The sequence below is a fragment of the Schistocerca nitens genome, chromosome 2 (assembly GCF_023898315.1).
Source record: "Schistocerca nitens isolate TAMUIC-IGC-003100 chromosome 2, iqSchNite1.1, whole genome shotgun sequence".
Taxonomy (NCBI): domain Eukaryota; kingdom Metazoa; phylum Arthropoda; class Insecta; order Orthoptera; family Acrididae; genus Schistocerca; species Schistocerca nitens.
The window spans coordinates 494,393,762-494,420,949 of NC_064615.1; the positions used below are offsets into that span (position 1 = coordinate 494,393,762).

The 27,188-nt window shown below is 39.6% G+C and overlaps 1 protein-coding gene across 1 annotated transcript in view; it reads left to right on the top strand.

Annotated features, from left to right (window-relative positions):
• Nucleotides 1–27,188, top strand: part of LOC126236453 (H(+)/Cl(-) exchange transporter 7) — a 255,269-nt gene that overhangs the window by 203,126 nt on the left and 24,955 nt on the right. The window contains exon 11 of the mRNA XM_049945772.1: nucleotides 2,700–2,869. Coding sequence (XP_049801729.1) covers nucleotides 2,700–2,869 — 170 coding nt within the window. The remainder of the gene's footprint in view (nucleotides 1–2,699; nucleotides 2,870–27,188) is intronic.

Genomic DNA, 27,188 nt, shown 5'->3' on the forward strand with positions numbered 1-27,188 from the left:
TTCAATACTACATCTATAACAATGTGCAACCTGGAGGTAGTTTTTTCCCTTCTTTGGAAAGAGAAATAATTCATATGAATTGGATATACACTCCTGGAAATTGAAATAAGAACACCGTGAATTCATTGTCCCAGGAAGGGGAAACTTTATTGACACATTTCTGGGGTCAGATACATCACATGATCACACTGACAGAACCACAGGCACATAGACACAGGCAACAGAGCATCCACAATGTCGGCACTAGTACAGTGTATACAGTGTATATCCACCTTTCGTAGCAATGCAGGCTGCTGTTCTCCCATGGAGACGATCGTAGAGATGCTGGATGTAGTCCTGTGGAACGGCTTGCCATGCCATTTCCACCTGGCGCCTCAGTTGGACCAGCGTTCGTGCTGGACGTGCAGACCGCGTGAGACGACGCTTCATCCAGTCCCAAACATGCTCAATGGGGGACAGATCCGGAGATCTTGCTGGCCAGGGTAGTTGACTTACACCTTCTAGAGCCCGTTGGGTGGCACGGGATACATGCGGACGTGCATTGTCCTGTTGGAACAGCAAGTTCCCTTGCCGGTCTAGGAATGGTAGAACGATGGGTTCGATGACGGTTTGGATGTACCGCGCACTATTCAGTGTCCCCTCGACGATCACCAGTGGTGTACGGCCAGTGTAGGAGATCGCTCCCCACACCATGATGCCGGGTGTTGGCTCTGTGTGCCTCGGTCGTATGCAGTCCTGATTGTGGCGCTCACCTGCACGGCGCCAAACACGCATACGACCATCATTGGCACCAAGGCAGAAGCGACTCTCATCGCTGAAGACGACACGTCTCCATTCGTCCCTCCATTCACGCCTGTCGCGACACCAATGGAGGCGGGCTGCACGATGTTGGGGCGTGAGCGGAAGACGGCCTAACGGTGTGCGCGACCGTAGCCCAGCTTCATGGAGACGGTTGCGAATGGTCCTCGCCGATACCCCAGGAGCAACAGTGTCCCTAATTTGCTGGGAAGTGGCGGTGCGGTCCCCTACGGCACTGCGTAGGATCCTACGGTCTTGGCGTGCATCCGTGCGTCGCTGCGGTCCGGTCCCAGGTCGACGGGCACGTGCACCTTCCGCCGACCACTGGCGACAACATCGATGTACTGTGGAGACCTCACGCCCCACGTGTTGAGCAATTCGGCGGTACGTCCACCCGGCCTCCCGCATGCCCACTATACGCCCTCGCTCAAAGTCTGTCAACTGCACATACGGTTCACGTCCACGCTGTCGCGGCATGCTACCAGTGTTAAAGACTGCGATGGAGCTCCGTATGCCACAGCAAACTGGCTGACACTGACGGCGGCGGTGCACAAATGCTGCGCAGCTAGCGCCATTCGACGGCCAACACCGCGGTTCCTGGTGTGTCCGCTGTGCCGTGCGTGTGATCATTGCTTGTACAGCCCTCTCGCAGTGTCCGGAGCAAGTATGGTGGGTCTGACACACCGGTGTCAATGTGTTCTTTTTTCCATTTCCAGGAGTGTACATTGTAATCTGAATGCAGCAGCTTTAGGAATTGTAATTTCATTGAGTTAGGTACCACAGTGGTTAAGCAATTAAACTCGGATTCAGAATAGGATTCAAATCCTACCATCCATATGTAGCTTATTTGTGGTTACCTTAAACTACTTTAACAGAAAACTGAGCTGGTTCCTTTAACATCTACAGCTACATAAATTGTTTTGAAACCACTGAAATGCATGTGCCAATCACATGTGGAGCCCCAGGCACCTTTTGGTCCCCTTGTCCAGGCAGAGACACTAATCTGCTTCTGATAACTGTAATGCCATTAAGGTATTAATCTACACCTTTGGGGTGGAGCCAGTTCTCAATTAATCCAGAGAATAAACACTTCTTTCAATTATTTTTTTTTTAATTTTATTTTGCGAAATTTAAGAAGTTGTTCTCAATCAAACTAATCTATGATGCCTGCCCATATTTCAGATGTCCCCTCACAATGCAGCATCATGTATGTAAGTGTAGCCTTTCATCTCATTACACTTCTTTTGTCTGAGGGTAACTTTAACTAATTCCCACTTCCTAAAGTAGAATTACGTACAGAAAGTTATCATTGTTTCAAGTAAAAGTCTTTTCCGTTCATATCTCCTCTGTAAATTGTGATCATTACTCACAGCCTGACTTTCCACCTCAGAAATTAAAGCATGCAGTTTTAACCTTCCCACAAGACTGACAACAACAATCCCTTAGCTTTTCAACCTTCTTTCCTTTATTAGCATCATCCAGATCTACTTAATCATGGACGTCATTGTGGCAGCATTAATTTTGCTTTAATCCTGTGTTGCTCTTGTTCTTATAATTACAGTTTGTTCACCTGTGAGCCATATTTAATCAAACTGATATTTGTTCTTGATCCTCTTCAGTTCACTTCCTCTCATATCCCTCCTGTGGTTCAGTGTCTATCTCCTTGAGAAATTTTCTCAGCCTTCAAGATTTTTACAATATAAGTTAGATATTGCTGCAGACAGCTGTTCCTCATATGGGTAGTGAAATAAGAAATAACATATGCTGTGTAATGTAATAAACCGTGAAAAAAATGGGCAAAACTTGTAGCATCCTTCCCTCCCACAATAAATGTAGTTAAAATGTGATTCTGTCTTTCACCTTCGCCCTTTTACCATCCTGTTCAGCAATGTTTGTTTCAGGTTCCCACAAGCCACTTTCCGTTGCAGTGTTCTTCACATGCTACTTTTTCCTGTCTTGCTGGACATATGGGCTGAGCGTTTCCAGTGGCCTGTTTATTCCCTCTCTCCTGACAGGAGCAGCATGGGGTCGACTAATGGGCATGGCTTTAGAAGCTATGTGGCCAGAATGGGTGAGTCTTTCTTCATTTCTTCCCTCGCTACTCCTCCTCGTCCTCCACTCTTTTTAACAACTTATAGTTCATTCTCTTCATGATCTGTAGAACATTTGTGTAATTTTTATCACAATGATACGGAATGAGTCAGTTTACAGGTTACATGTACATGATTTGTTTGTGAATTTGGCTGCTTGCTAGACATTTACAGATTACTATATAGCACACTGGTCACCTGTGATAAGAATTACCATACCAATCTCTGACACAGATCATGTAACTAGTAATACATTATGGGACAGTAGTAGTTTCCCAGGAGAAGTTGGGTCAGTCTAGGTTTAAAATTTGCTTTCTTACTTGGCAGACATTTTACGTCACCTGGTAAAAGATCAAAGATTTTTGTGGCTGCTTATTGAACTTCTTTCAGAGTCACTGACAGCTTTAGTAACAAGTAATAGTCATATTTTCTTCTACTGTTGTAGCTGTGGACATCTAATCGTCTTCAGTTGTAAATTTATTTATGGTGAATGTCATTAGAGCATGTGTGGATGTACTTTTTAATAAATTCTTCTGGTGCTGTCTAAAAATAAAAAAAAAAGTTAGTAGTTAAGGAAAGAAGTAATCATATGCAAAATAACAAATTGGACATTTTTTCCCTGGATATGATCTAACCAGATATCTGAACCTCTATATGGATCTTGTCATCCATCCACATTTGCTGCTGAGTGTTCACTTGTTGTAAACACTGCTTTCAGTATAACTAAAATTGACAAATTCTCTGGTCAAAAAATAGAACTAATTATCCAGTGAGAGACAATTCATTAAAAAAATGAAATAAATTGTGTGTGGCTGAGCAGAAAACAAGTAAAAGACAGCTCTTCATCTGATATAAGAGAATGGTCTTGAAAATTAGATGCAAATGCAAAATAATATTTGATTGCAAAATGAAGTAATCACTTAGAATAATAACTGTGAGTTAACTAACTGTACCTCCAGAAGGTACTGGATAAATGAAAATAAAACAGGCATTGTAAGAAATCTTACCGTATTTACTCGAATCTAAGCCGCACTTTTTTCCGGTTTTTGTAATCCAAAAAACCGCCTGCGGCCTAGAATCGAGTGCAAAGCAAGCGGGAGTTCTCAAAAATGTTGGTGGGTGCCGCCACAACTAACTTCTGCCGTCGAATATATGTAGCGCCACACAGGCATGCTTTGTAGGCACAAAAATAAATACTGGCACCAAAATCTCTGCGTCAGTAAATAATTTTTTAAAAAAAGTGGAAGACGAGCCTTTTTCCTCCGCCCAGAGTTTCGACCACTGCATTTGGGTACATTATCCAACGAATAAATACAAATTCTGTATTGATCTTCGAATGTAGCGGCATTTCAATGTACTACGAAAATCCGACTGGCAAGACTGTTTGGGATGTTTGTCAATATGGCCAACTCTACGTTCTGAATTTTTTCCTACCTGTGAGAAGAGATGGTTGCTATTAGGAGCTTTTATGAATTGTGAATCACATGTAGTATTCTCTTCGCCATAAGATTAATACGAATATAAACATTTTGCCATGTATTGTTTCGTGTTTGCTACAATCTCATTTAAATCATGTCTGCCTAATAAACTACGAAACTAGAGTGAGACAACAGCAAACGCGCAAGAATATACATATCATGTCATGTTTATATTCGTATTATTCTTATGCCTGATAGTGATAGTCAGAAATGAAGCACGGCAACTGACTAGATTTTTAAATCTAAGATGACTCTAATTTCTGTGCAGAATGTAATGAACTAAAGAGGCGCCTGCAAAGATTTTGGAACGGAAAAAAATTTTCGCTAAAATTTTGTTCAGAACATCATCTGTATCATACGCAGTCTCTTATTTGGTTCTTGTTGATCATTATCAAAGAAAGCAGTAGTGTAAGTAACAACAAATGTTTCGCTAATGAGACGACTCCTCTCTATTTTTTATTTGTAAGCGGCGGTAGTACGCACAAAAGCAAGCCACGCCGGGAGCGGCGACAGGCCGTAAACACACACTATCAGAATGCGACAAACAATGCATGACACAGTGCAGTAATGCATTTTCAGCTTGGAGTGACGTAAACACGTATAACAAAGAGAACGGCACTTATCAGATCAAAGAAAAATAAGCAATCAATTCAAACCAGACGAAGCATGTGAAAAAGGAAGGATATCCGTATAAATACGGACGGAGCGCGTGACGCGTAGCAATGGCTACCTGAGGTTCGTTTGAGCAGTTACCAGAATGCGCCAGACAACAGGCTGCACTGCGCATGCGCAGCTACGATGACGTAGGCAGCCCGTGCTTGGTGCTTGCTCTGCTCATACGCTTTTCGTCGTATTTCTGGTGGGGCATCACGTGACCATGTGTAGCCGTGCCGCCCGTGCGGCATGTTGTTGAGAGGATATACTGAATTGTACTTACAGCAATTGTTTTATCATATCCCACACAGATAAAGGATGCAAATAAGGAAGCAGTTCTTGGCTTTTGAGTCATTTCAAAATTAGACTCCACAGCTCGAAGTACCATAAAATTTTTGACAGATTTTTTCTTTTTTTTTAATTCGTGCTCTGCAATGTTATGTAGCATTTCCAACACGTTTACATCTACACATCACTGCAAAAAGCTACTAGGATGGAATACAAATTACTTGCAACAAAAAAGAGAGAGTTTCTTGTGTAGGTTACACCGGAATGAAGGTCAATAAATTTCATGACTATTTCAAAATGTCAAAAAATTAACATGGTTGTCTATGAGGCAAAGAAACTGTACAACTGACAGTTTATATTCTACTCTAGGAATAAATATGAAGCCATGTGGGGAGTTAAAACGATAAAACATGGTATGCTGCCAGTCTAAAATTTAGCATAGAATGGCATTCTATAAATTTAAGACGTAAACACAAATTAAGAAATAACTTCAGGCCCAGAGGAAGTCCGAGACAAGTGCCTTGTGATCGAAAAACACTTTCACAGAAGGCAGATCTATAAAATTCTGCTACAGCTGTCATTATATTTGAAAAAAAAATATTTAGTCCAAACCACTGACCAAATTTGCCTACTTAGCTTCAAGTCAATGTTTAAGTATGTTCGTACGTATATAGCATTAAGAGATCTTACAGTGTCATACAAGGAACAAGACATCAGAGACTACTCCAGCAGCATCGGAATTCCATAAACCATGCTTCATTCCGCTCTAATTGCACATTTCTATGTCCAGATGCACGCGGAAGTTCCTGATATTCAGCTTTTCATGTGGTTCTCAAGATACAAATTTTCTTGGAGGTCCAGTACTGTATTCTCATATTTGGTTCTTTATTATGGTATAACGTCATTCGTCCCAGAAAATGAAAATTTGCACTTTAAATTGAACGAGGTTGAAAGTAGCCAATAGCGCGGAATGAAACACTTCGTTTCGTTTCAAATAAACTAACTGCCTCAGCGGAAAAAAAAATTTAACTGAAGCAAATTTCTCTATAAAACAGACAGAAATAGCTTCATTACGACATTAATGGTTGATTACTAATAACCTGGAAATAATATAAAATCAGAAAATTGAAACTACTAACTTATTTTGGTCTTTCATGGTTATGAGAATGTATATTAATTCACTTATCCCTCCCGGCCACAGAAATCTGTTTTGTTTTCATGTGACGTGGGAGCTGTAAACGAAGACACGGCCACGGGTCACGTGAGGAAGGACTCCCCCACTATAAGTCAGCTTGCTCTGCGCATGCGCGAATCTGGCAGCTTGGGCGCGCCAGGAAAATTTTTCCGGGTAGCTTCTGGCTACTTGCTGCTACTGCTCGTACACCAAACAGCCACGCTCCAAGTAGCCAGAAGCGGGAGGAAGGCGCTGCTCATACGCGAATTCAGCTCTGCGCATGCGCACGAGCCCGCTGGCAACTGCTCATACGAGCCTCTGGTAAACCGTAACTGCGAAGCTTACGACTCGAACCAAACTACTGCAGCTGTATCGTCATTCATTCAACCTAAATTGTGTCTCATATTACAACTAGACGAACTTTGTTTCGATTTGGAGGTGCGACCTAAAACTTTTCTCTCCCCTTGAATTTCGAGTCTCAAATTTCAGGTGCGGCTTAGATTCGGGAAAAATTTTTTTCCTTGATTTCGAGTCTCATTTTTCAGGTGCGGCTTAGATTCGAGTAAATACGGTACTTTACCAAGAGTAACAAACAGGTACAGAGTTGGCTCTGATATTCGCAAAGTAAGTCATCTAATTTCGATCTTGAATACCAGAGTATTTTTGGAGCAGGTTTCAACAACTGTAAGAATAGTAAATTGGTTTAACTTGATGATAGTACTGAGAGAAGAAAAACGAGTTTGTATTGCCATCTCTGAACAAGAAAGGTGAAAAAATCATTCTAAAATTGTCAGATAGGTGGATAGAAAAAACAACACTGATAAAAAGTTCTTGAGTGTCTAGTAGAAGTTATTAAATTTATGCTAGGACATTGTCTTCTTTGAATAGAAGAGATGAAACTTGTTATCTATAAAATACTAAGGATCTTGTACTTCTAGAACTATTTACAAATTTGAATCCTTTATTAGTGGATGATATAAGCATTCATAGGGACCCATCCAGATAGCTGTGCATGTTAGCAATCTGCTTCTGTGGTTGTGATGGTGACCAGTCCTGGATCAAATCTGCCTGGTGGAGTAGCAAAGAGGACTGGTGTGCTAGCCATCCTAGATTTTTTTAGATGGTTTCAATTAAGTGAATACTGAGCCGGTACCAATGTTCCATCTCAGTTAAGTGTTTCACAAGCACTTGAAAAATGTTCTCACACTTTCACATGGGATAACACTAGCTGCAGACAGAAGAGACACAAATTCGGTCCCAGGGAAGAAAGGGAGATAACAAGAATGATGTCCAGCTACCCTCTACCAATAACATTGCCAGCTCCCAAAATAGTACGCTAACTGCGTGCAGATACTGGATAAGGCCAAGGAAAAGGAAGACATAAATAAGCATTTATAGAAACAAAGGAGAAAAGTTTCATTTCAAATCTGTCCACAAATGTGCACTTGAATTTATCCCACTTATTGGGGCCAACATGAGTAACAGAATAATGGATTAAATTGAAAAGTGTAAATATTTTTAAATCCCATTAAACTCAGCACTGGGTATAACAACTAACTTTGAATGTGCAACATGTTTTACTTCTTTCTTAGACATGGAAGAACACAGTTCTGTCCAATTTGCCCACTGGGTGCTGGAGTTTTAAAAAAGAAAGTGTGTCATCATAATAGATTGTAGAGGTAAGAATGATGATAATGCCAGTAAAATTGGTGGTGAATATAATGTTTGGGCCGTAATCCAAGACAAATGATAATGTACTGAATCATACTCTCCCTTTGCACTTTCTTTGAATTTGATGAGAAAATGCATAGTCAAATATATGCTGTCTGCTTTATTTTTTTATGTGAAGTCTTTATACAGTTTTCTGTTTCCACCCACTGGTGAGTAAGCAAACTGTCAAATTGTGAATATCGCCTTTGTGTGGCCAAAAAATTCTCACATGCAGGATGTTACAAAAATGTCCAGTAAACATGATCTCTAAAATGAATACCTTAAGAGCTATGAGTGCCTGTTCATCTTCACTACTGTGTAACACTTCTCATTTACTGCAAGCTCTTTGTTGTTACGAATGACGTACACAGTGTGTTAAACAAATGACGCATTCATCTGTTATTGCCTATGGATACAGAATTTAGTAAACATCTGTAAGTGATTGTACTGTAAATATTAATCACAGTTCAGTTCTGTTCAGTGCAGTGCACACATTAGTGCTAATTGAACCAATTTATGTTTTGAATAGTTTCTGGAATGCTTTCGCATCGTTTTATTTTTGCATTTACCAGCATAATAGAAGCCTATTATTCCACACTGAAAATGAAGATGATATCTTCTGTTATGGTCTGGTAAATGCAAGCAGCCTTCAAGCCCATTTCCTGTATGCTGAAGAATATCCAGCCATTTGCACAATTATTCAGCAGTTATAAGCATTTTACCCTCATTTAACTTTCTTCTATCACTATAACCAACCTGCCCAAAACTTCCTGTTTACCAAAATAGCATCCATCTTACAAATTGTTTCTTCCCTCTGCTCTTTACTGTTGTCTCTATAAAACAGCAGTTATTATTCCCATTAATATAGCATATCGTGGTCCTATTCATTTCATAATTCACTGTCTCAAATCAAACCCGTCTTTGTTTCCTAAATTACAGAAGGAAGCTCTTCTGTTTCATAGTGACAGAATAGTGTTTTCGTCTATTTGCTGCATTCTGCAAGCCATTCTTAATAGCAAAGAGCATGCAGTAGGAGAGATGGGTTTCACAGTAGTGAAGATGAAAGTGTTCATAGCTCTTAAGGCATGCATTTTAGAGCCCATGTTTACTGGACACTTTTTGCTGTTTTGGACCATTCTATCACCTCTCAAAACATGGTACTTTTTTTTAACACCGTGTAGATGGAGTACTCAAGGGGAAGTGTCTTCAGCCTCAGCAAGAGATATTCTGTCAAGATCAATTTTTGGAAGATATTTCCATGAACACTGATTTTATAGCAAAGATCAGACAACAGACTAAATGACCTTTCCAGTTATTGAAAACATTATGCTGGAACTTACAATATTACAGTTGGATAAGATAGTAAACAGATATAAGGCCACCAGTGTTTCATTACAGTTTGTAAAGAAAGACCTGAATTGTGAAAGTTTATTATATGAATGTTTGCATGGAGACACTGAAGCACTCAGACCAAAGTTTCTTAATTTTCAGGATAAGGTGAAAGACATTACTGACTGTCATCACTGTCATGAGGAGTTTTTAAGCCAGAAGCATAAAAATTGGAAGCATGATAATTCTTAATAGATTACTGCCTGCTGATGGTTGCTAATGGTGGTGGTAAATGTTCTTTTATGAATTTAATGAAAAAAGTGAACATCACAGTGTGTCACACACATTACTTTAACAGTCTGTTTTAAAAAGGGCTGTACAACTAATTTAGTATGACATGTGCAAATGTCGTACATATTTTAGAATCAAGTTAATGCAAATTACTTCAGTGTTCTTACATTCTTGGGATTATGTACTAATTTTCCTTCGTGGTACCTGTACTCGTGGTATGGTATTGTCAGTGTCTTATTTGAGTTAATGATGATGACGATTACGATGATGGCATAAGAGAAACATGGAAGAAAAGTAGATACTGAAAAACATTTAAAAATATGGTTGTACCTCTCAAATTTGGCAAACTGGATAATGATGGTAACAGTAAGAAAATTGTATGCATAGATGATGGAAAAGTTGCTCTAACCCAGGATCAGCAGGCACACAGAGTACAGAAAAAAATAGCAAGTAACAAATGACAGCTATATATAGACACCCTTTGTCACGTAAAGATTGCACAATATTCTACAGTGTCTACCAGTCATTTACTTGGTTTAAATTTACATCCAACATTTGATAGATGATCCATGTCATGGAACTGTATGCAGTCACTTGGCCAACATTTCTCAGTATATATGGGAAAACTGAAAAGCAAAGCCAAAGGCAGAAGTGTTGAAGTCCACATACCATCACATACTTCTTTGGTCATGGTCACTGGTAACTTTGCCCTGGAGCAAGCCAGTATTAGTGTCAATGGAGGAAGGGGTCTTTATCAGCAAGTAGAGAGAACAAAGAAGAGAATGTGGGCATTATACAAGTACTGTACACCACATAATGTACCAGTTTCCTGAATTAAATTTCAAACTTCAGAACAGTGTCTTGTGAAGAGGCAGCATAAGATATTATTACAGGGTCCCATCAATCAGACTGAAAAATGCACAATGCCCTCATTAGAGCTTTCCAAGAGCTGTAAGTTAATTTCACTAAAAAGGAAGGTTGCATATTACCACACTCATGAGAAGGCAGTTGAGTTATGACTCCTAGAAGCAATGGAGTTTTTATGTAACCATTGATTCCATTTTTCTGGAAAGAACTCCTCCAATTGTTAATTAATCGAAACCAGTTATGCTAATAAAGTTACAACAACAAAGTTACAATTTAAGTTATGAATCATTCTCAAGTGTGGTAAGTAGTTATACAAAGGGCAGAACAATCACATAGTAGAAGGTACAAAACTGGATGACATGGGCCAATGTGTGTCATTCGATTTTATATATTCTATTATGTGATCATGCTGCCCTCAGTATAAACCCTTAACATGCCTGAGAACTATTACTAACTGAATTGAAACTAGATGGTGAGCTATCCTCTGGATACCACAGCCTCAACTAGTTCCTGTGGAGTGTCAGGTATGCATTTTGAGCTGTGACTGAGAACATTTGCCATCCTTGATGACCTATAATTGTGCCCAGTATGCAGCCGGGAGTACACATGAATATGTGGGCCCACAGTCGAGCCCTACAAAGTGCAGATGCTGCCCTTGTGCTGCTGCTGAAGGTGGCCAATTAGGATCATGGCTTGGCTGTTGTCTGTTGACCGATCTGGACAAATATGTGATCAGGACATTTGTTCAGGCATTATCCCATGATGTGGTGTAGAGTGCCTTCTGTGTCTGCAGTGACAGTGACTGTTTTTCCCGGTAGGTGCAGCATTGCCAGATGATGATCTTTATTTCCATTTAGATACTGTCCTTGGTGTAGCAGTTTGGTCAGCAGATGAAGTGCTTTAGGAAATATAATCCTCAACTGCAATGGCTCAGTGGCTAGCAGCAGAATGTGTTGCAGAGTGTTGAGGTCCTTGGGTACTGTATGAAAAGTGCATAATGCAGAAGAGGTGTCTGCAAGCTGTCAGTGTGACCACCCCTGTTGTGACAGAGGACAGTGCCAACTACTGGTATTGGCATTGCTGCTGCTGCTGTTGCTGCTGATACTACTACTGTATTGTTTTCTGCTAACTAGGATCTTGTTGGGAAAAAAAGTTTCTTTTAAGTCAAACTTCACATCCAGGGCCAATGAAAGATGTGGAAGAGCATCACTGTTCCTGTGCTGTGCCATGGGGCTGTAATGTATTGAAAATTGCTAAGGTGTAGTGCCCCTCTCTGCAGTTGCTGAGCTGTTTTGTCAGGGGAAACAAGTGCAAAGACCAAGGAGTGAGGTCTGTAACCGGATAAAACTTATTTTTTCTATACATGAAGACTAAATTTTTGATCTCTGTAAATATCATACAAGGCTTCCTGCTTTATTTGTATATAGCTTCTATGGGCTGACTTTAAGGTATTTGATGCAAAAGTGGTGGGTTGCTGTGAACCATAATTGTTTATGGGATAGCATTGCTCCTATGCCAATAAATGGTTATTTAGATTGAATATAGCCAAGCAGATGTGGCAGATTCTAGACAGACTCTTAAGGTTAAAAAGGGTTAAAAAATAGAACTCAAACCAAACTAACTTCACACATTTTCTTTTTAATTAGTTTACCAGATGCCAACTATTTCTGGAATAAATCTTCCATAATACAGTGCTGACCATTAAAAATTGAAACACTGGAAAGAATTAAAATACAACAAAATTTTGCTTACTGTGTGTACACAGTATAGTTGAAATAATACGTGATTCAAGTTATACACTATCTTAACAAAAGTATCCAAACACCTATTAGTCAACTGTAAAATTTGGTGTGGGCACACTTTGCCTTTATGATGGCTTGAACTCTGCTAGGGAGACTTTCAGTGGTGTGTCTGAAAGTCTGTGGAGGAATAGTGACCCATTCTTAAAGAGCTGAAACCAGACAAGGTAATGATGTTGGATGCTGGACTAAAGTCGACATTGCAGCTCATCCCAAAGGTGTTAACACTGGGGTTCAGTTTGTGACTCTGGGCAGACCAGTCCATTTCAAGAATGTCACTGGCCATAAAACTTTGCCTTACATATTTTGCTTTGTGGCAGGGTTCATCGTCATGCTGATTAGCATCAGCTCTGAACTCTTCCTCTAGTGTATTCCGTACACAATGCTGCAAAATGTGCTCATATCCTCTCACATTTAGCATTTTCCTAATTGCAGTAAGGAACCATGCCCTAACCAGGAAAAACACCCCTATCTTAACACAATCTCCTCTGTACTTCAGTGTTAACAATACACGTGATGGCAGGTAATGTTCTCTTGGCATTCACCAAATTCACTGATCCATCTAGTTGTCACAATGTGTAACATGATCCATCACTCCAAACCACTCATTTCCAGTTATCCACTGTCCAGTGGCATTGCTCTTTACATCATCTTGTGCATCATGTACCACTGTCTACTGAAATGGATGCCTCATGTAGAGCTACACAACCATTGTACCCCATTCTTTTTAACTCACCATGCACAGTCACTGTGAAGCTGGACAACAGGTAGCACTCTGGAACTCATGAGTGACTCCTTTTTCTTATTTCATGCTGTTTTCTGCAACCACCATCTGCAGTGCTAAATAGTCCATGTCTGTGATTACAGGACTGCCTGGTCTTGGTTTAGCTGTGGTTGTTCCTTTGCATTTCCACTTCATAGTCACATCATCAACAGCTTTAGAAGGGTTGAAATGTCTCTGATGGATTGATTACTGGGGTGGCATCCGATGTCTAGTCTACATTTGAAGTCACTGAGCTGCTCTCCGACTAACCCGTCCTGTTACTGCTGCTTTTTTAGTCGCCTGCTCCTACACTGGTGGGTTTGCTTCTGTCACTATCTAGTGATCAATTTTGTATTACAAAAGGTGCTCCGATACTTTTAATTACATAGCATAGGTTGTTGTTGTTGTTGTTGTTGTTGTGGTCTTCAGTCCTGAGACTGGTTTGATGCAGCTCTCCATGCTACTCTATCCTGTGCAAGCTTCTTCATCTCCCAGTACCTACTGCAACCTACATCCTTCTGAATCTGCTTAGTGTATTGATCTCTTGGTCTCCCTCTACGATTTTTACCCTCCATGCTGCCCTCCAATGCTAAATTTGTGATCCCTTGATGCCTCAAAACATGTCCTACCAACCGATCCCTTCTTCTAGTCAAGTTGTGCCACAAACTTCTCTTCTCCCCAATCCAATTCAATACCTCCTCATTAGTTACGTGATCTACCCACCTTATCTTCAGCATTCTTCTGTAGCACCACATTTCGAAAGCTTCTATTCTCTTCTTGTCCAAACTGGTTATCGTCCATGTTTCACTTCCATACATGGCTACACTCCATACAAATACTTTCAGAAACGACTTCCTGACACTTAAATCTATACTCGATGTTAACAAATTTCTCTTCTTCAGAAACGATTTCCTTGCCATTGCCAGTCTACATTTTATATCCTCTCTACTTCGACCATCATCACTTATTTTACTCCCTAGATAACAAAACTCCTTTACTAATTTAAGTGTCTCATTTCCTAATCTAATTCCCTCAGCATCACCCGACTTAATTCGACTACGTTCCATTGTCCTCGTTTTGCTTTTGTTGATGTTCATCTTATATCCTCCTTTCAAGACACTGTCCATTCCGTTCAACTGCTCTTCCAAGTCCTTTGCTGTCTCTGACAGAATTACAATGTCATCGGCGAACCTCAAAGTTTTTACTTCTTCTCCATGAATTTTAATACCTACTCCGAATTTTTCTTTTGTTTCCTTTACTGCTTGCTCAATATACAGATTGCATAGGTTATCTGTGGGTATACTGCATGTGAAATTTAGTACACAGAGCTGCCACATCAGGCAGAAATAACAGCTCTAACCTGGCTGGACATCAATTCAAATAGAGTTTAAATGACAGATGCGAGTATTCCCTCCTCAGCTGCCTCAGGTCTATATCATAGTTCATTAGTTGTAGTGAGTGGTAGTGGCTGGTGAGTGATGGCAAGCCATTAACTTGACAAGATGTAGCTAGATGTTTCCAGTGGTTGAGAGATCTGGATAAAGTATTAGCATGGCATCAGTTGAACATTCTCTGCATTGAGGTAGGTCAGGATAGCATAGGAAATGTTTGATCAAAACCACTGGCTTTAACGTGTCAGAAATGCAACAGCTGCTACTCAAATTACTGGTTATGTGATCAGGCCTGGTAGTATTGGATGGAGTATGCAGAACTGGGAATCATCTGAAAAGATGACATGGTCCCTTTCTGTGTGTGTGGTGGTGGTGGCGGCGGCGGCGGCGGCGGCGGCGGCGGGTGCACCACTGTTGGCACACCTCGTTGGTGCTGCATCAAGGGAAGTAGCAACTATGGTAGCCATTTTGACAGTCTGTGATACTACAGATATTGTCTCAGTGTCTATGTGGATACTTGTCTTACTGAAAACAAGCCCATTTATTGACTCATGGTATGTTGCACAGCTGTACAACCCTGCATAGCTGAGTGAACAATTTCTGTCCTCTCGGACACTAATTGCATCCGGCAGTTGATATCCGGCATGGCATTTAGCATGCTCATCTTGAAGACAGCATATTCGCGTGACAGTCATGGGATCCCAACTGATGTGCCCAGCAATATTGCAGAACAATAAATCAAAGTCTTGATAAGCCACGATCCTGCTGTTGTCAAATTCTGAGACATGCTAATGGATGTTTTTCCTTCCTACAAGATGCATAACCCGATCTCTCTAAAAAAACTAAAATTTGAATGTGATATCTGTATATGCCACTACTACTTGATTTTTATGGCTGTGCTGAAATGCTAATCATTTGATTATTCAAGCATGAATTACACTGCCAATCTAATCTTTGTTCCATGTCACCCTTACAGAGGGTTTTAAGAGCCAACAGTGTAGTTCACTTTCTCAAAATGATTACAGCTATTTGTGTTTTTATGGAGGAGTGAGTTTAATTTCTGCCAAAACATGCTTTTGAGTTGGATTAAGCCTACGTTTGCTCAGGATGTGGCCTTGAGTATTCCAGCATTGGTAGAAAGATTGTACATCTGTAGATCACTTTTAAGACTGATCTATTGTTGGGTGCTGAATGATTTTCATAGTGTAGCCATATGATATTCACAAGTTATCCATAATGTGACAACTTATCCAGATAGTCTTCTGTATTAACTGTTCCAAACATCATTAAAAATTGTTAGTTTTGCAGTTGTTACACCAACAGAAGTCCTAAAACATTTGCTGTTGCAATGGACTTTCCTGCCATAATTTCCATGCTGAATTTTGACCTTTCTGTGAATGCAACCCATATATCACAGTTTGTGCATAGTAGTCCTTGTTGCTACTTTGAGTTCACACAGACTCTACTTTATTACAGTGAACAGACAGAGACTCTACCTAGTGAATATTTATTCACAAAGCCACTCCCAAGTTTTGTGTCTATAACTGAAGGTGGAACACACAATGTCATAAGCAGTCTGTAGTGCAAGCCGAACAGAAACTGTGATCTGATAAGCAGAAGCCGGTGTGTGTGGTAAACAAAATGATGATCAGAAATGAAAAGTAAACACTACATTGATGCAATTAGATGATGGTGGCCCCTGTTATTTTGACTGCCCACCAAACATGTCACTTGCAGTGCTGGTGGCAATTGGTGCAAGTACAGCCTCAATCTTGAGACTCAACGTTCAAAGTCAATTTGACCCATCTCCTCTTCCCTTTAAATACTATGTATTTCTGCTATATTTACAATGACTAATACGTGAATATTATTGGGCTATCAGTTTAATAAGTCATTATTGCAAAATACTGACATGAATAATGTACAGAAGAATGGAAAAATTGGTAGCTAACATTAGGTAAGATCAGATTGAGTTCGATAGAAATGTAGGAACACGAGGCAGCACTGACCCTACCATTTATCTTCAAAGATATACTAAACAATCTGTGGATATATAACATTTGTTCATTCAGAGAAAGCTTTCAGCAATGTTGAACAGATTTCACTCTCTGAAATTCTGAAGGTAACAGAGATTAAATACAGGGAGCAAAATGTTACTTACAACTTGTACAGAAGCTAGACTGCAGTTAAGAATGAACAGACATGAAAGGGAGCAGTAGTTGAGAAAGTTGAGAGACAGGGTTGCGGCCTATCCCTGATGTTATTTGATCTGTACATTGAGCAAGCAGTAAAGGAAACCAAGGAGAAATTTGGGAAGATAATTAAATGTAAAGGAGAAGAAGTAAAAACTCTTCGTGGTTTGCCCGTGACATTTTAATTCTGTAACAAACAGAAATGGGCTTGGAGGAGCAGTTGAGTGGAATGGATAGTGTCTTGAAAAGAAGTTATAAAATGAATACCTTCTAAAGTGAATAAATGTTGTCAAATTGCATTGATTAATGCAAAGGAATTACTTTAGGAAATGACACACTGCTAGTAGTAAATGGAGTTTTGCAATGGGGCACAACATAATTGGCAATGGCTTAAATAGAGAGGATATAAAAGACAGTCAGGCTATAACAGGAAAAGTGTTTCTGAAAAACAAACATTTTAATAGCTGATATAAATTTAAGTCATAGGAAGTCTTTTATGAAGGTCTTGGAAGGAGTGCAGCCTTGTACAGACGTGAAATGTAAACGATAATCGGTTAATACAAGAAGAGAGAAGAAACTTTTGAAACAAAATGTGGCACTACAGTAGAATGCTGAAAGTTAGTTAGGTAGATTAACTAATGAGGTGGAATTGTATTGAATTGGAGAAAAAGAAAATTGTGGCACAACGCAGCTAAAAGAATAGATGGTTTGAGGAAACACAAGAGCACAAGAGCGAACCAGTTCGTGGGCTGAAGAAGAAGAAGAAGAAGAAGGTGATGGTGATGATGCAATTATCTAAACCAGGGTGGTGACAATGAGGACATCTAGCCACCCATTATATGAACCATGCCAATGCTGTGTATATGCAGCACAAAGACACAAGAAAAAAAAAGAGGTCCAGCATAAAACTGTACCTGCTGTTTGATCATAGTCGAATGTCAGTCTTTTACCTGGAAACCATGAGCTAATGTTGTCCACTACACTATTTGCCAAATGATGCCCATCTGCAAATAGGAAAAAAAAATTTCTGACACTTGCCATGTTTAGTGGCAGGTCATCAGTATATATTAAAAATGCAATGTATGTAGAACAGAATCCTATTCCTCGTGCACTTTACAGCACTCCAGTCAAACCAGATGTGTTACTTGTTTTGAGGCACAGGGGACAACCTTCTGTTTGCTGTTTTCTAGGTATAAAGTGAACTATCGTTCAGCTTTTTCTCAAATTCTGTAATTTTGCAACTTGTGCAGAAGCAGAGCATGGTTCACATGATCAAAAACTTTTTTTCAATCAAAGGAGCTACCTGATATCATTTAGCACTGCAAGTACCTCTCACATAAAGAATCAAACTGCTTTCTCTGTTGATGCTCCTTTCCTGAAGCCAGACTGCAAGTCTGAAAACAAGTTCCGTGTACTGAGATGTGTTACTCAAAAACTTTCGAAAATACTGACAGCAAGGGTACTGGCCTTTAATTTTCTACATTTGTCTTCCTTTTGATAAAATGGTTTCATAAATATTATAATCTGTTTGGTAACCTACTGCACTTGCCTCGCCACTGATTTATTTTTTTCCTTCCTTGTCTCTTGTAGTTGTATAAGGCATAATCTCAAAACATCAGTTATTAAAAGTGCTGCTGTTTGTCAGTATCAATAAAATTTTAACTTACCAAATATTAACAGGAAATGGATACCCAATATTTTTGTGTGAATCTGGTGGATAACTAACAGTATCAGCCTCTGACAGAAAAGATGAGATACATTGAGCACCCACATTGTGTCCTTGCAATTCTTTAAAAAGTGACCACATTGTTTTAATTTTTTACGTTTTGAGAGCACTCTATTCTCTTGGCGTAGTGCATTGCTTTAGCCTGCTGGTGGCAGTTCAGCATGCTGTAGTATTGTTTGTAGTGAAATTCAGCAACTGGGCTAAATTATCCTTAATATAACTCCCATTTCGTCCTATTAAACAGTGGGAAAATCCAGGATGGAATGTAACAATATTATGAGGAGGATAGTTGTTACTTGCCAAAGAGAAGAGATGCTGGGTCGCAGATAGGCACAAGAAAAAGACTGTCAGAAAGTGAGCTTTCAGTCAACGAGGTCTTCATCGAAAATAACTTGTGTTTGCGTTTTGATTTGTGTGTGTGTGTGTGTGTGTGTGTGTGTGTGTGTGTGTGTGTGTGTGTGTGTGTGTGTGTGTTTTCTATTCCGACAAAGACGTTGTTGGCTGAAAGCTCACTTTCTGACAGTCTTTTTTGCTGTACATCTGTGTCTCAGTCTCTCTTGCTGTTGGTGAGTACGAACTATCCATTTCATCCTATGTAAGATTACAATTTTGTTAGGTATGAGAACATGTTGGTACTTGGTACTGCGTTTCTGCCTGGACACTCTTTTAATGGGAGAGAACTGTCATACTGAAGAGGATTTGTATTATACTTGCCATTAGAGTAGTCTGTATTGTAGACTTCTTGCCTTGTGTGCCCTTTGATACTGGCTTCAAAGGCCTGCATTCTAGTGGATTCACATATCTAAACCTTAATGCATTTCAGTGTTCCTGTTCGTTAATTATGATCTGGCAGACTGATGAACAACTGTTGAAGGCATTATTTATAATTATGTTCATGTCTTTATGTATTTTAATAGGGGAACATGTTTTTAAAACTCACTTTCTACAAAATTGTAATTTTTCAGGAAAAACAAAAGAATGTTTTGGAGTTTGTATGTGGATGAAAATTTTGCAAACTTGGCATGTAATGTGGTAATTTCTAAACAGCAATTGTTATAAGTATGTGGATTGTTCTTTTGATTTATGGGTATATTTAGAAAGAAAAGAAAAAAAGACCATGAAAATATAAAATTATTTCAAAACTTCCTTTCTGCATAACATATTAATCCACAACTTTGCCTCGGTAGTGAGAGATTGTGGCGTGTGGTGTGTGTGTGTGGGGGGGGGGGGGGGGGGGGGCGTGCGTGCGTGCATGCAGCATGCATGTTTTGAGTAATTCAAATGAAGGCCTCTTCGCCCAAAAGTTTACTTATTTGACAGTGTTTTTTTCTTGTGCCTATCGACAACACATCATCTCTGCTATATGGTGAGCATCAGTCTGCCCTTTTCATAATATTTTCATTATTCCATCCTGGATTTTCCATTGTTGGATTTAGTTTTACCATCCATTTACCAAGGAAAGACAATGAATGTGTATACGTAATATAACTTTTTTAAGTACTACTGATGTAGAAGTAAGCATTGAGACAAACATTCAAACATTTTAAGTCAATCCAATTAACATGTTTATAGTCCAGTGTCTCACTCTGTTTCCCCAGCATATTTTCCATGACACCACTTACATTTGCGCTATCCACAACACTATTCCCTTAGATGTACACTCCTGGAAATGGAAAAAAGAACACATTGACACCGGTGTGTCAGACCCACCATACTTGCTCCGGACACTGCGAGAGGGCTGTACAAGCAATGATCACACGCACGGCACAGCGGACACACCAGGAACCGCGGTGTTGGCCGTCGAATGGCGCTAGCTGCGCAGCATTTGTGCACCGCCGCCATCAGTGTCAGCCAGTTTGCCGTGGCATACGGAGCTCCATCGCAGTCTTTAACACTGGTAGCATGCCGCGACAGCGTGGACGTGAACCGTATGTGCAGTTGACGGACTTTGAGCGAGGGCGTATAGTGGGCATGCGGGAGGCCGGGTGGACGTACCGCCTAATTGCTCAACACGTGGGGCGTGAGGTCTCCACAGTACATCGATGTTGTCGCCAGTGGTCGGCGGAAGGTGCACGTGCCCGTCGACCTGGGACCGGACCGCAGCGATGCACGGATGCACGCCAAGACCGTAGGATCCTACGCAGTGCCGTAGGGGACCGCACCGCCACTTCCCAGCAAATTAGGGACACTGTTGCTCCTGGGGTATCGGCGAGGACCATTCGCAACCGTCTCCATGAAGCTGGGCTACGGTCCCGCACACCATTAGGCCATCTTCCGCTCACGCCCCAACATCGTGCAGCCCGCCTCCAGTGGTGTCGCGACAGGCGTGAATGGAGGGACGAATGGAGACGTGTCGTCTTCAGCGATGAGAGTCGCTTCTGCCTTGGTGCCAATGATGGTCGTATGCGTGTTTGGCGCCGTGCAGGTGAGCGCCACAATCAGGACTGCATACGACTGAGGCACACAGGCCCAACACCCGGCATCATGGTGTGGGGAGCGATCTCCTACACTGGCCGTACACCACTGGTGATCGTCGAGGGGACACTGAATAGGGCATGGTACATCCAAACCGTCATCGAACCCATCGTTCTACCATTCCTAGACCGGCAAGGGAACTTGCTGTTCAACAGGACAATGCACGTCCGCATGTATCCCGTGCCACCCAACGTGCTCTAGAAGGTGTAAGTCAACTACCCTGGCCAGCAAGATCTCCGGATCTGTCCCCCATTGAGCATGTTTGGGACTGGATGAAGCGTCGTCTCACTCGGTCTGCACGTCCAGCACGAACGCTGGTCCAACTGAGGCGCCAGGTGGAAATGGCATGGCAAGCCGTTCCACAAGACTACATCCAGCATCTCTACGATCGTCTCCATGGGAGAATAGCAGCCTGCATTGCTGCGAAAGGTGGATATACACTGTACTAGTGCTGACATTGTGCATGCTCTGTTGCCTGTGTCTATGTGCCTGTGGTTCTGTCAGTGTGATCATGTGATGTATCTGACCCCAGGAATGTGTCAATAAAGTTTCCCCTTCCTGGGACAATTAATTCACGGTGTTCTTATTTCAATTTCCAGGAGTGTATTTTCAGAGACCTCCCTGGCATCATTGGGTGTCTCAATGAACTTCTACTTTGCCATATCTTGACACACTTCTTTACTCATCTATGGGTCTTAAGGATTTCTGTTCTTTCTTCAGGATCTCTACTACAGTTGACTTCCATAATATGTACATGTAACAAAAATCTTAATCTTGAAGCTGCAATGCTTTTCATACTGAATAACTAGGGCTTTGTTGATATGAAAAGCAGTTTCAACTTCAAAATACTGCTAGACTTTTGTTTGAGATCATACATATTCCATTCATCTAGCAATATTCTGATCTCACCACTGTTTCTAAAGATGCCATGCTACTGCTTACATGATGTAATTTCTTCTTTATCGATCTACTTTTTTGCACATTACTGAACACCCAATCAGGAGGTATATGGCTGTGTTCCCATACTGGAAAGTAATGGTCAGTACTCATAAAAACTTTGGACTTTTCCAAGCATCTCTATAAATTTGCCATTAAAATACTTTTCTTCTTTTGCGAAATGCATAAATCAGAGAAAAGTCTTGGAGCTCTCATTGAAAATAGCATTATTAAAATCAAAAGACTATTCGCCCTACAAAAATTAAGTGCAGAAAGTGAATGTTACTGTATCAGTTTTGTGGCAGAAAGAGTGTTTTGGAATAACGGAGGACATTTGATAGCTTCTAACCATTGAAGTAATTGGTTTTTGAAAAAATATTTGCCTTTCTTACTCAGAAAACAATGTCAAATACTATATGCCACAAAAAACTTGTTTTGGCCATTTTTACAGAAATCAAGTTTTGGAAAAAAGACCATCTTTTATTGGAAATTACACTGTCTGCATCAGGTTGTGTCAGAATCACTCAAAAAGTAAATATTGATATTCCCACTCAAAACTGACTTCCTTTCTTAAGGACAGAAAGCTTAGTAGAGTGTGAAGCCTGGAGAAGAAAAGTTTTAATATGTAATCTGTGGAAAATTATAATTAAAAGTGAATTTGAGGAAAACCACTGCTTCACAACCTAGAAATATGTATTCTATTCAGTGGTTCGATACGGCAGCACTTTTGACTGAAACATTACATTAGATATTAGTGCTCACTTCTCATATAGCCATCAGACAAGATTTACCCCTTGAAAAGAAACCACATAACTTCTCAGTGTAAATGATTCAGAGAGATAAAATTATGTCATAGTTAAGATGTATTTGCAGTTCATTTACTTTTCTGTTAATTCCCCTCATTTGACAAAACAAGATCACCAAACTTTCTGATCTGTATTCCCCATTTGTTAATGAATTGGGTGACTTTTCCAAAATCCACCCTTCTTCCTAGACGTCTCCAGTGTTTTTCCTTCACCCGTCTTCCTTCCCCTTTGACCCTTCTGCCTGGAGTAGGAGCCACTGGCTCCAAAAAGATGCCTACTTATAACCTTCTTTTATGTCAGTGTTCTGCCACCTCTTGGTGAGTAGATTTCTTATCTGTGCAACTACATTATATTGTCAAAAATTGATTTTCATTGTCATTTAATTTTAAGATTTACCATACTTAGGCCCTTTATAAACGATTATTGGTAGGACAATTCTGTCTATTTATCATTACTCATATTGTCACTGTTCTCTCACTGCTAGATTCTCAGAGATGAGGGAGAGTGATGTGGAATGACCCAAACTTTCAGCAGTGTTTGACAAGTCCACTATGCCTGTAAATGCAGCTCATAGGAGGAGTGATGATAACTTTCCTGTCAGCATTAAGTTTTCTGAAATAAATACTGCAACATGAAAGCTGTTTCATATTATGGTAGCTTGCACTGTTCTTCTCTCTTTGTCATTAACCCATCACTGTGGACATTGTAGTGGGAATGTATTATGTTCTCAAACTGAGACAACTTTAGCACATGCAGGTTTAGAGTATTTACAATAGCAGGGCATTCTAAGGAAAGAAAGCAAAAGATTCTTCGTTTATTTCACTAAATGCACTTGCTCGTATGTAGGACTCTTGCTGATGACCAAGCTTTTGAGCAACCTAATATCATTTTTTTCAGTCTCTCGTACTAATACTGCCCATCAACTGTAGAATTTCTTCATTTATTGCTCCAATTTTCTCTTTTAAATCTGTCATTGTCATTTCTCTCTCCCAATTTTTAATTTATTGCAGGTTTTTGTAAATTATTTGGCTAGATGTTTGCTCTATTATGTATTTTGTTCTAATCTTGAAATACACTGTCACGAGTGTTTCAGATCTTTATGAGCAGTCAGTGACTTATTTTAGACTTATTTGTTAAAGAACATTTCTGTTCATCCCCCGTGTTTATCATTCAGTTGTTCTCCAGTGCAGAACATGTGTTTTTTCAGCTTACCAAATGCTTGTTACTGGACTTCACATGATCCTAGATCAGGAGTTGCCAACCTTATAGCTTACTTGGACCAAAATGGAAGAAGACAAATATTTTTGGGCTGCACAGAGTTTACTTAATGCTAACAATCTAACAATAACCATTCAGCAGGGAAGGAAAAACGGAATGGTCCAATTAGAGAAAAGTATCGTGTGGCAAGAGTTTCAAATAATAACTTCACATAAATGGAATTTCATGCATTTTTTAACCTTTCTTGTAAAATATGCTCTTTACTTAGGCCACATTGATACTTTCTTTGGACTTCATGTGGTGTGTGGGCTTGGTTTGACATCCCTGCCCTATATCTTCCCTTTTTCCATTTGTCTAAATGTGATAGGATTATGCAGTGTCCTTAAACTAAAAGAAATGACAAATCATTAAGATTTCTAAAAGTAGAGATACGCGCAATTATAACAACTAGAAATGTGTCACAGTGTTTTTCAGGTCCATGTAAAGAACCAGCAATAGTCCTTAGTTTGACTGAACTCTGTGATGCAGAAAATTCACAAACAAGTGATGTAAATGTTGTGTAGACCCCAGAAGCAGAGGCATTTTATTCACGTAGCACAAGATACAGGTTCTGTAGCTACACTTCTAGGTTATCAGGATAAAATTAATGGTTAGCCATTCTCAGTCAAAAATTATAATGAAATGGCATTTCATTATCTCTAAAAATGATGATGATTCTAGACATGCCATAATCATCCAGAGACTACCAATTCAAAAAACACATTAATTAATCATATATAGCAATGCCGAGACACACATATTGTATTTCTTATATGAACAAGAATAGCAACAGTTTTTCATCCTATATAGGAAAATGACTTTCATAATGAGATTAAAATGCTAAACATTATTGGATTGTGAAACAAAGTTGTGACAGTCAGAACATTAATAATGATTTCATTTCCAGCAAAAAGTACTACAAAAATGAAAATCAAACGGGTTCAGCGTCAGAATTCCTATTTTATTAAGCCTAATTGAATTTACAAATGCGTAACAGGAAAGTAGTTGGCTTTGGTATTCACAAAATAAAGATCATGTACTAATCTATGCTTCCTTGCAAAGTTATGGGTCTCTAAGAGACATCTGTCTTTGTCAGAGAAAGTTTGAAGGGCTCAGAGACCAATAATGTTTGTCTGCATTGTAAAGGCTTAAGTAACGGTAATGTCAGTAATATAAGTGAATATAATAGGGTTTAGATGGTTGTTAAAAAGAAGTGTCGGTTTGCTGAATATGCACCTAACTTTATAGATGCACTTTCAAATACTGCTGAGAAATCTGTGGAAAATCTTCATACATTCTTCTCTGCTTCCATCCATCAATGAGGGCTTCCACCAAACAAACTGTCATAGTGTGAATATTACCTACCTCTGCTGAAAAGATTGTCTGATAGTAGCTGGAGCACTCGCACAGAAGTGTCTTCAGCCTTAGACAAGGAATATCATGCCATAATAAATGTTTTGGAAGATATTTCTGTGGATACTGGTTTAAGTATTAGAAGTGGCCATATAATTCCCTGAGACAGCGAGGAGTGAAAACATGCAAAATTATCCCACACTCTTGTCTGCAGGCCAACAAAATTAGAGATTTTTCTAAGGACAAAACATGAATTGAGCTGCATGATTAGATTATCAGTGTTGACTCATTCTAACTTGTTATCCAGCTGGATCACAAGGCATTTTGCATACAATGTTTCTTAACATATGACCATTAATGCCAGGCCATTTCTGCTTGTTTGAAACAGCATAATAAGAGTCTTAAGACTTAAATTGTTTGGTGTCAACCAATTATAGGCAACTGCCTGATCTATCTCTGCTTTAATTGAGTTTGGACCATTGATATGCCATAATCAAGCATTAGCTTTTCAACCACCCTTTAAAGTCTAAGGGAGGTCATTTATGTGGTTGAATCAAATTAAATCCTTTTATATGTCTGAGGACAACAATGCTATTGCATGAGACATTGTCTGGTACAAGTTATTACTTTACACAATATAATGTTACAACATAATATAGTATTACTTATTTAATTCATATAAATGTCAGTACACACTTTTATATTACACAGAATATAATGTACAGCATTTAGTTCACATTATAATTAAATTGTTTAGACTATCACCTATGAATTCCTCAACATTATATAAGGCCTTTCATTTTACCCATGATTCTATAACCTTCTAAAATTTATTGTGTGGCAGTTCCTTAACACTTTGAGGTATCTTATTCAGGAACATCATGCCAATGTGTGCATAATTATTTTCAGCCTTGGATAATTTAGTCCAGGGAACTTTTATCAGGTTTCTGTTCCTGGTTTAGTAAGTATGGACATTAGCCCTGATTTTATGGATATATGTGCATACACAAGAACTTGTAGTATGTAGAAACTGGGAACAGTGTTTTGCATACAGTGAAGTATCTTTTTGCAAGAAGTTGTTTTATTCACCAAAAATGCGTCTTATTGCTTTCTTCTGCCACAGGAAGACATTTTTAGCCCCATCAGTGCTTCCCCTGAGCATTAGCCCATAGTTCAAGTGTGCATGGAAAAATTCATAATAGGTCCATCAGGAGATTGTCTTGATTAACACAGCTTTTTAATTTTCTTATCAGGTACACTACCCTAGATAACTCTTCGAAAACTTTTGCTTTCTGGATATTCCAGCATAACTTACTGTCAAGATGGATGCCTCACAATTTCACTGACCTTTCCTTGAGATTGTTGTGCATCATCATTTAACTGTATTCTGTTATCCTTCAACCACTGAATTGTCTCTTTCATCAAGAAGTCATTTATTTTTACTGTAATATTTTCATCTGCATGAGATGCGATGAAAGTGGTGTCATCTGTTTTACATGGTGAAAGACTTAGCAAGTCATTTACACATAGCAAACAAGGTAGGTCCCAGCACAGTGTGTTGTGGAGCTTCATAACTTACATTCAGTCTTTGCTTGGATTTATGATCTTGAAAAAGCTAATTCATTGCCTTTTATTCCACAACACTCTATTTTGTTTGTTAAGCTATTATGTGAAACAGTGTCGAAGGTCTTGCTAAGCTCCATTAGAGTGACATTGTGTGTTGTCTATTTTAAAAGCCATGTAAGGCACAGAACACATCATCTTGAACTGCCTTAATTGGATACAGTCCATTTAGACTCCTTTAACAGATG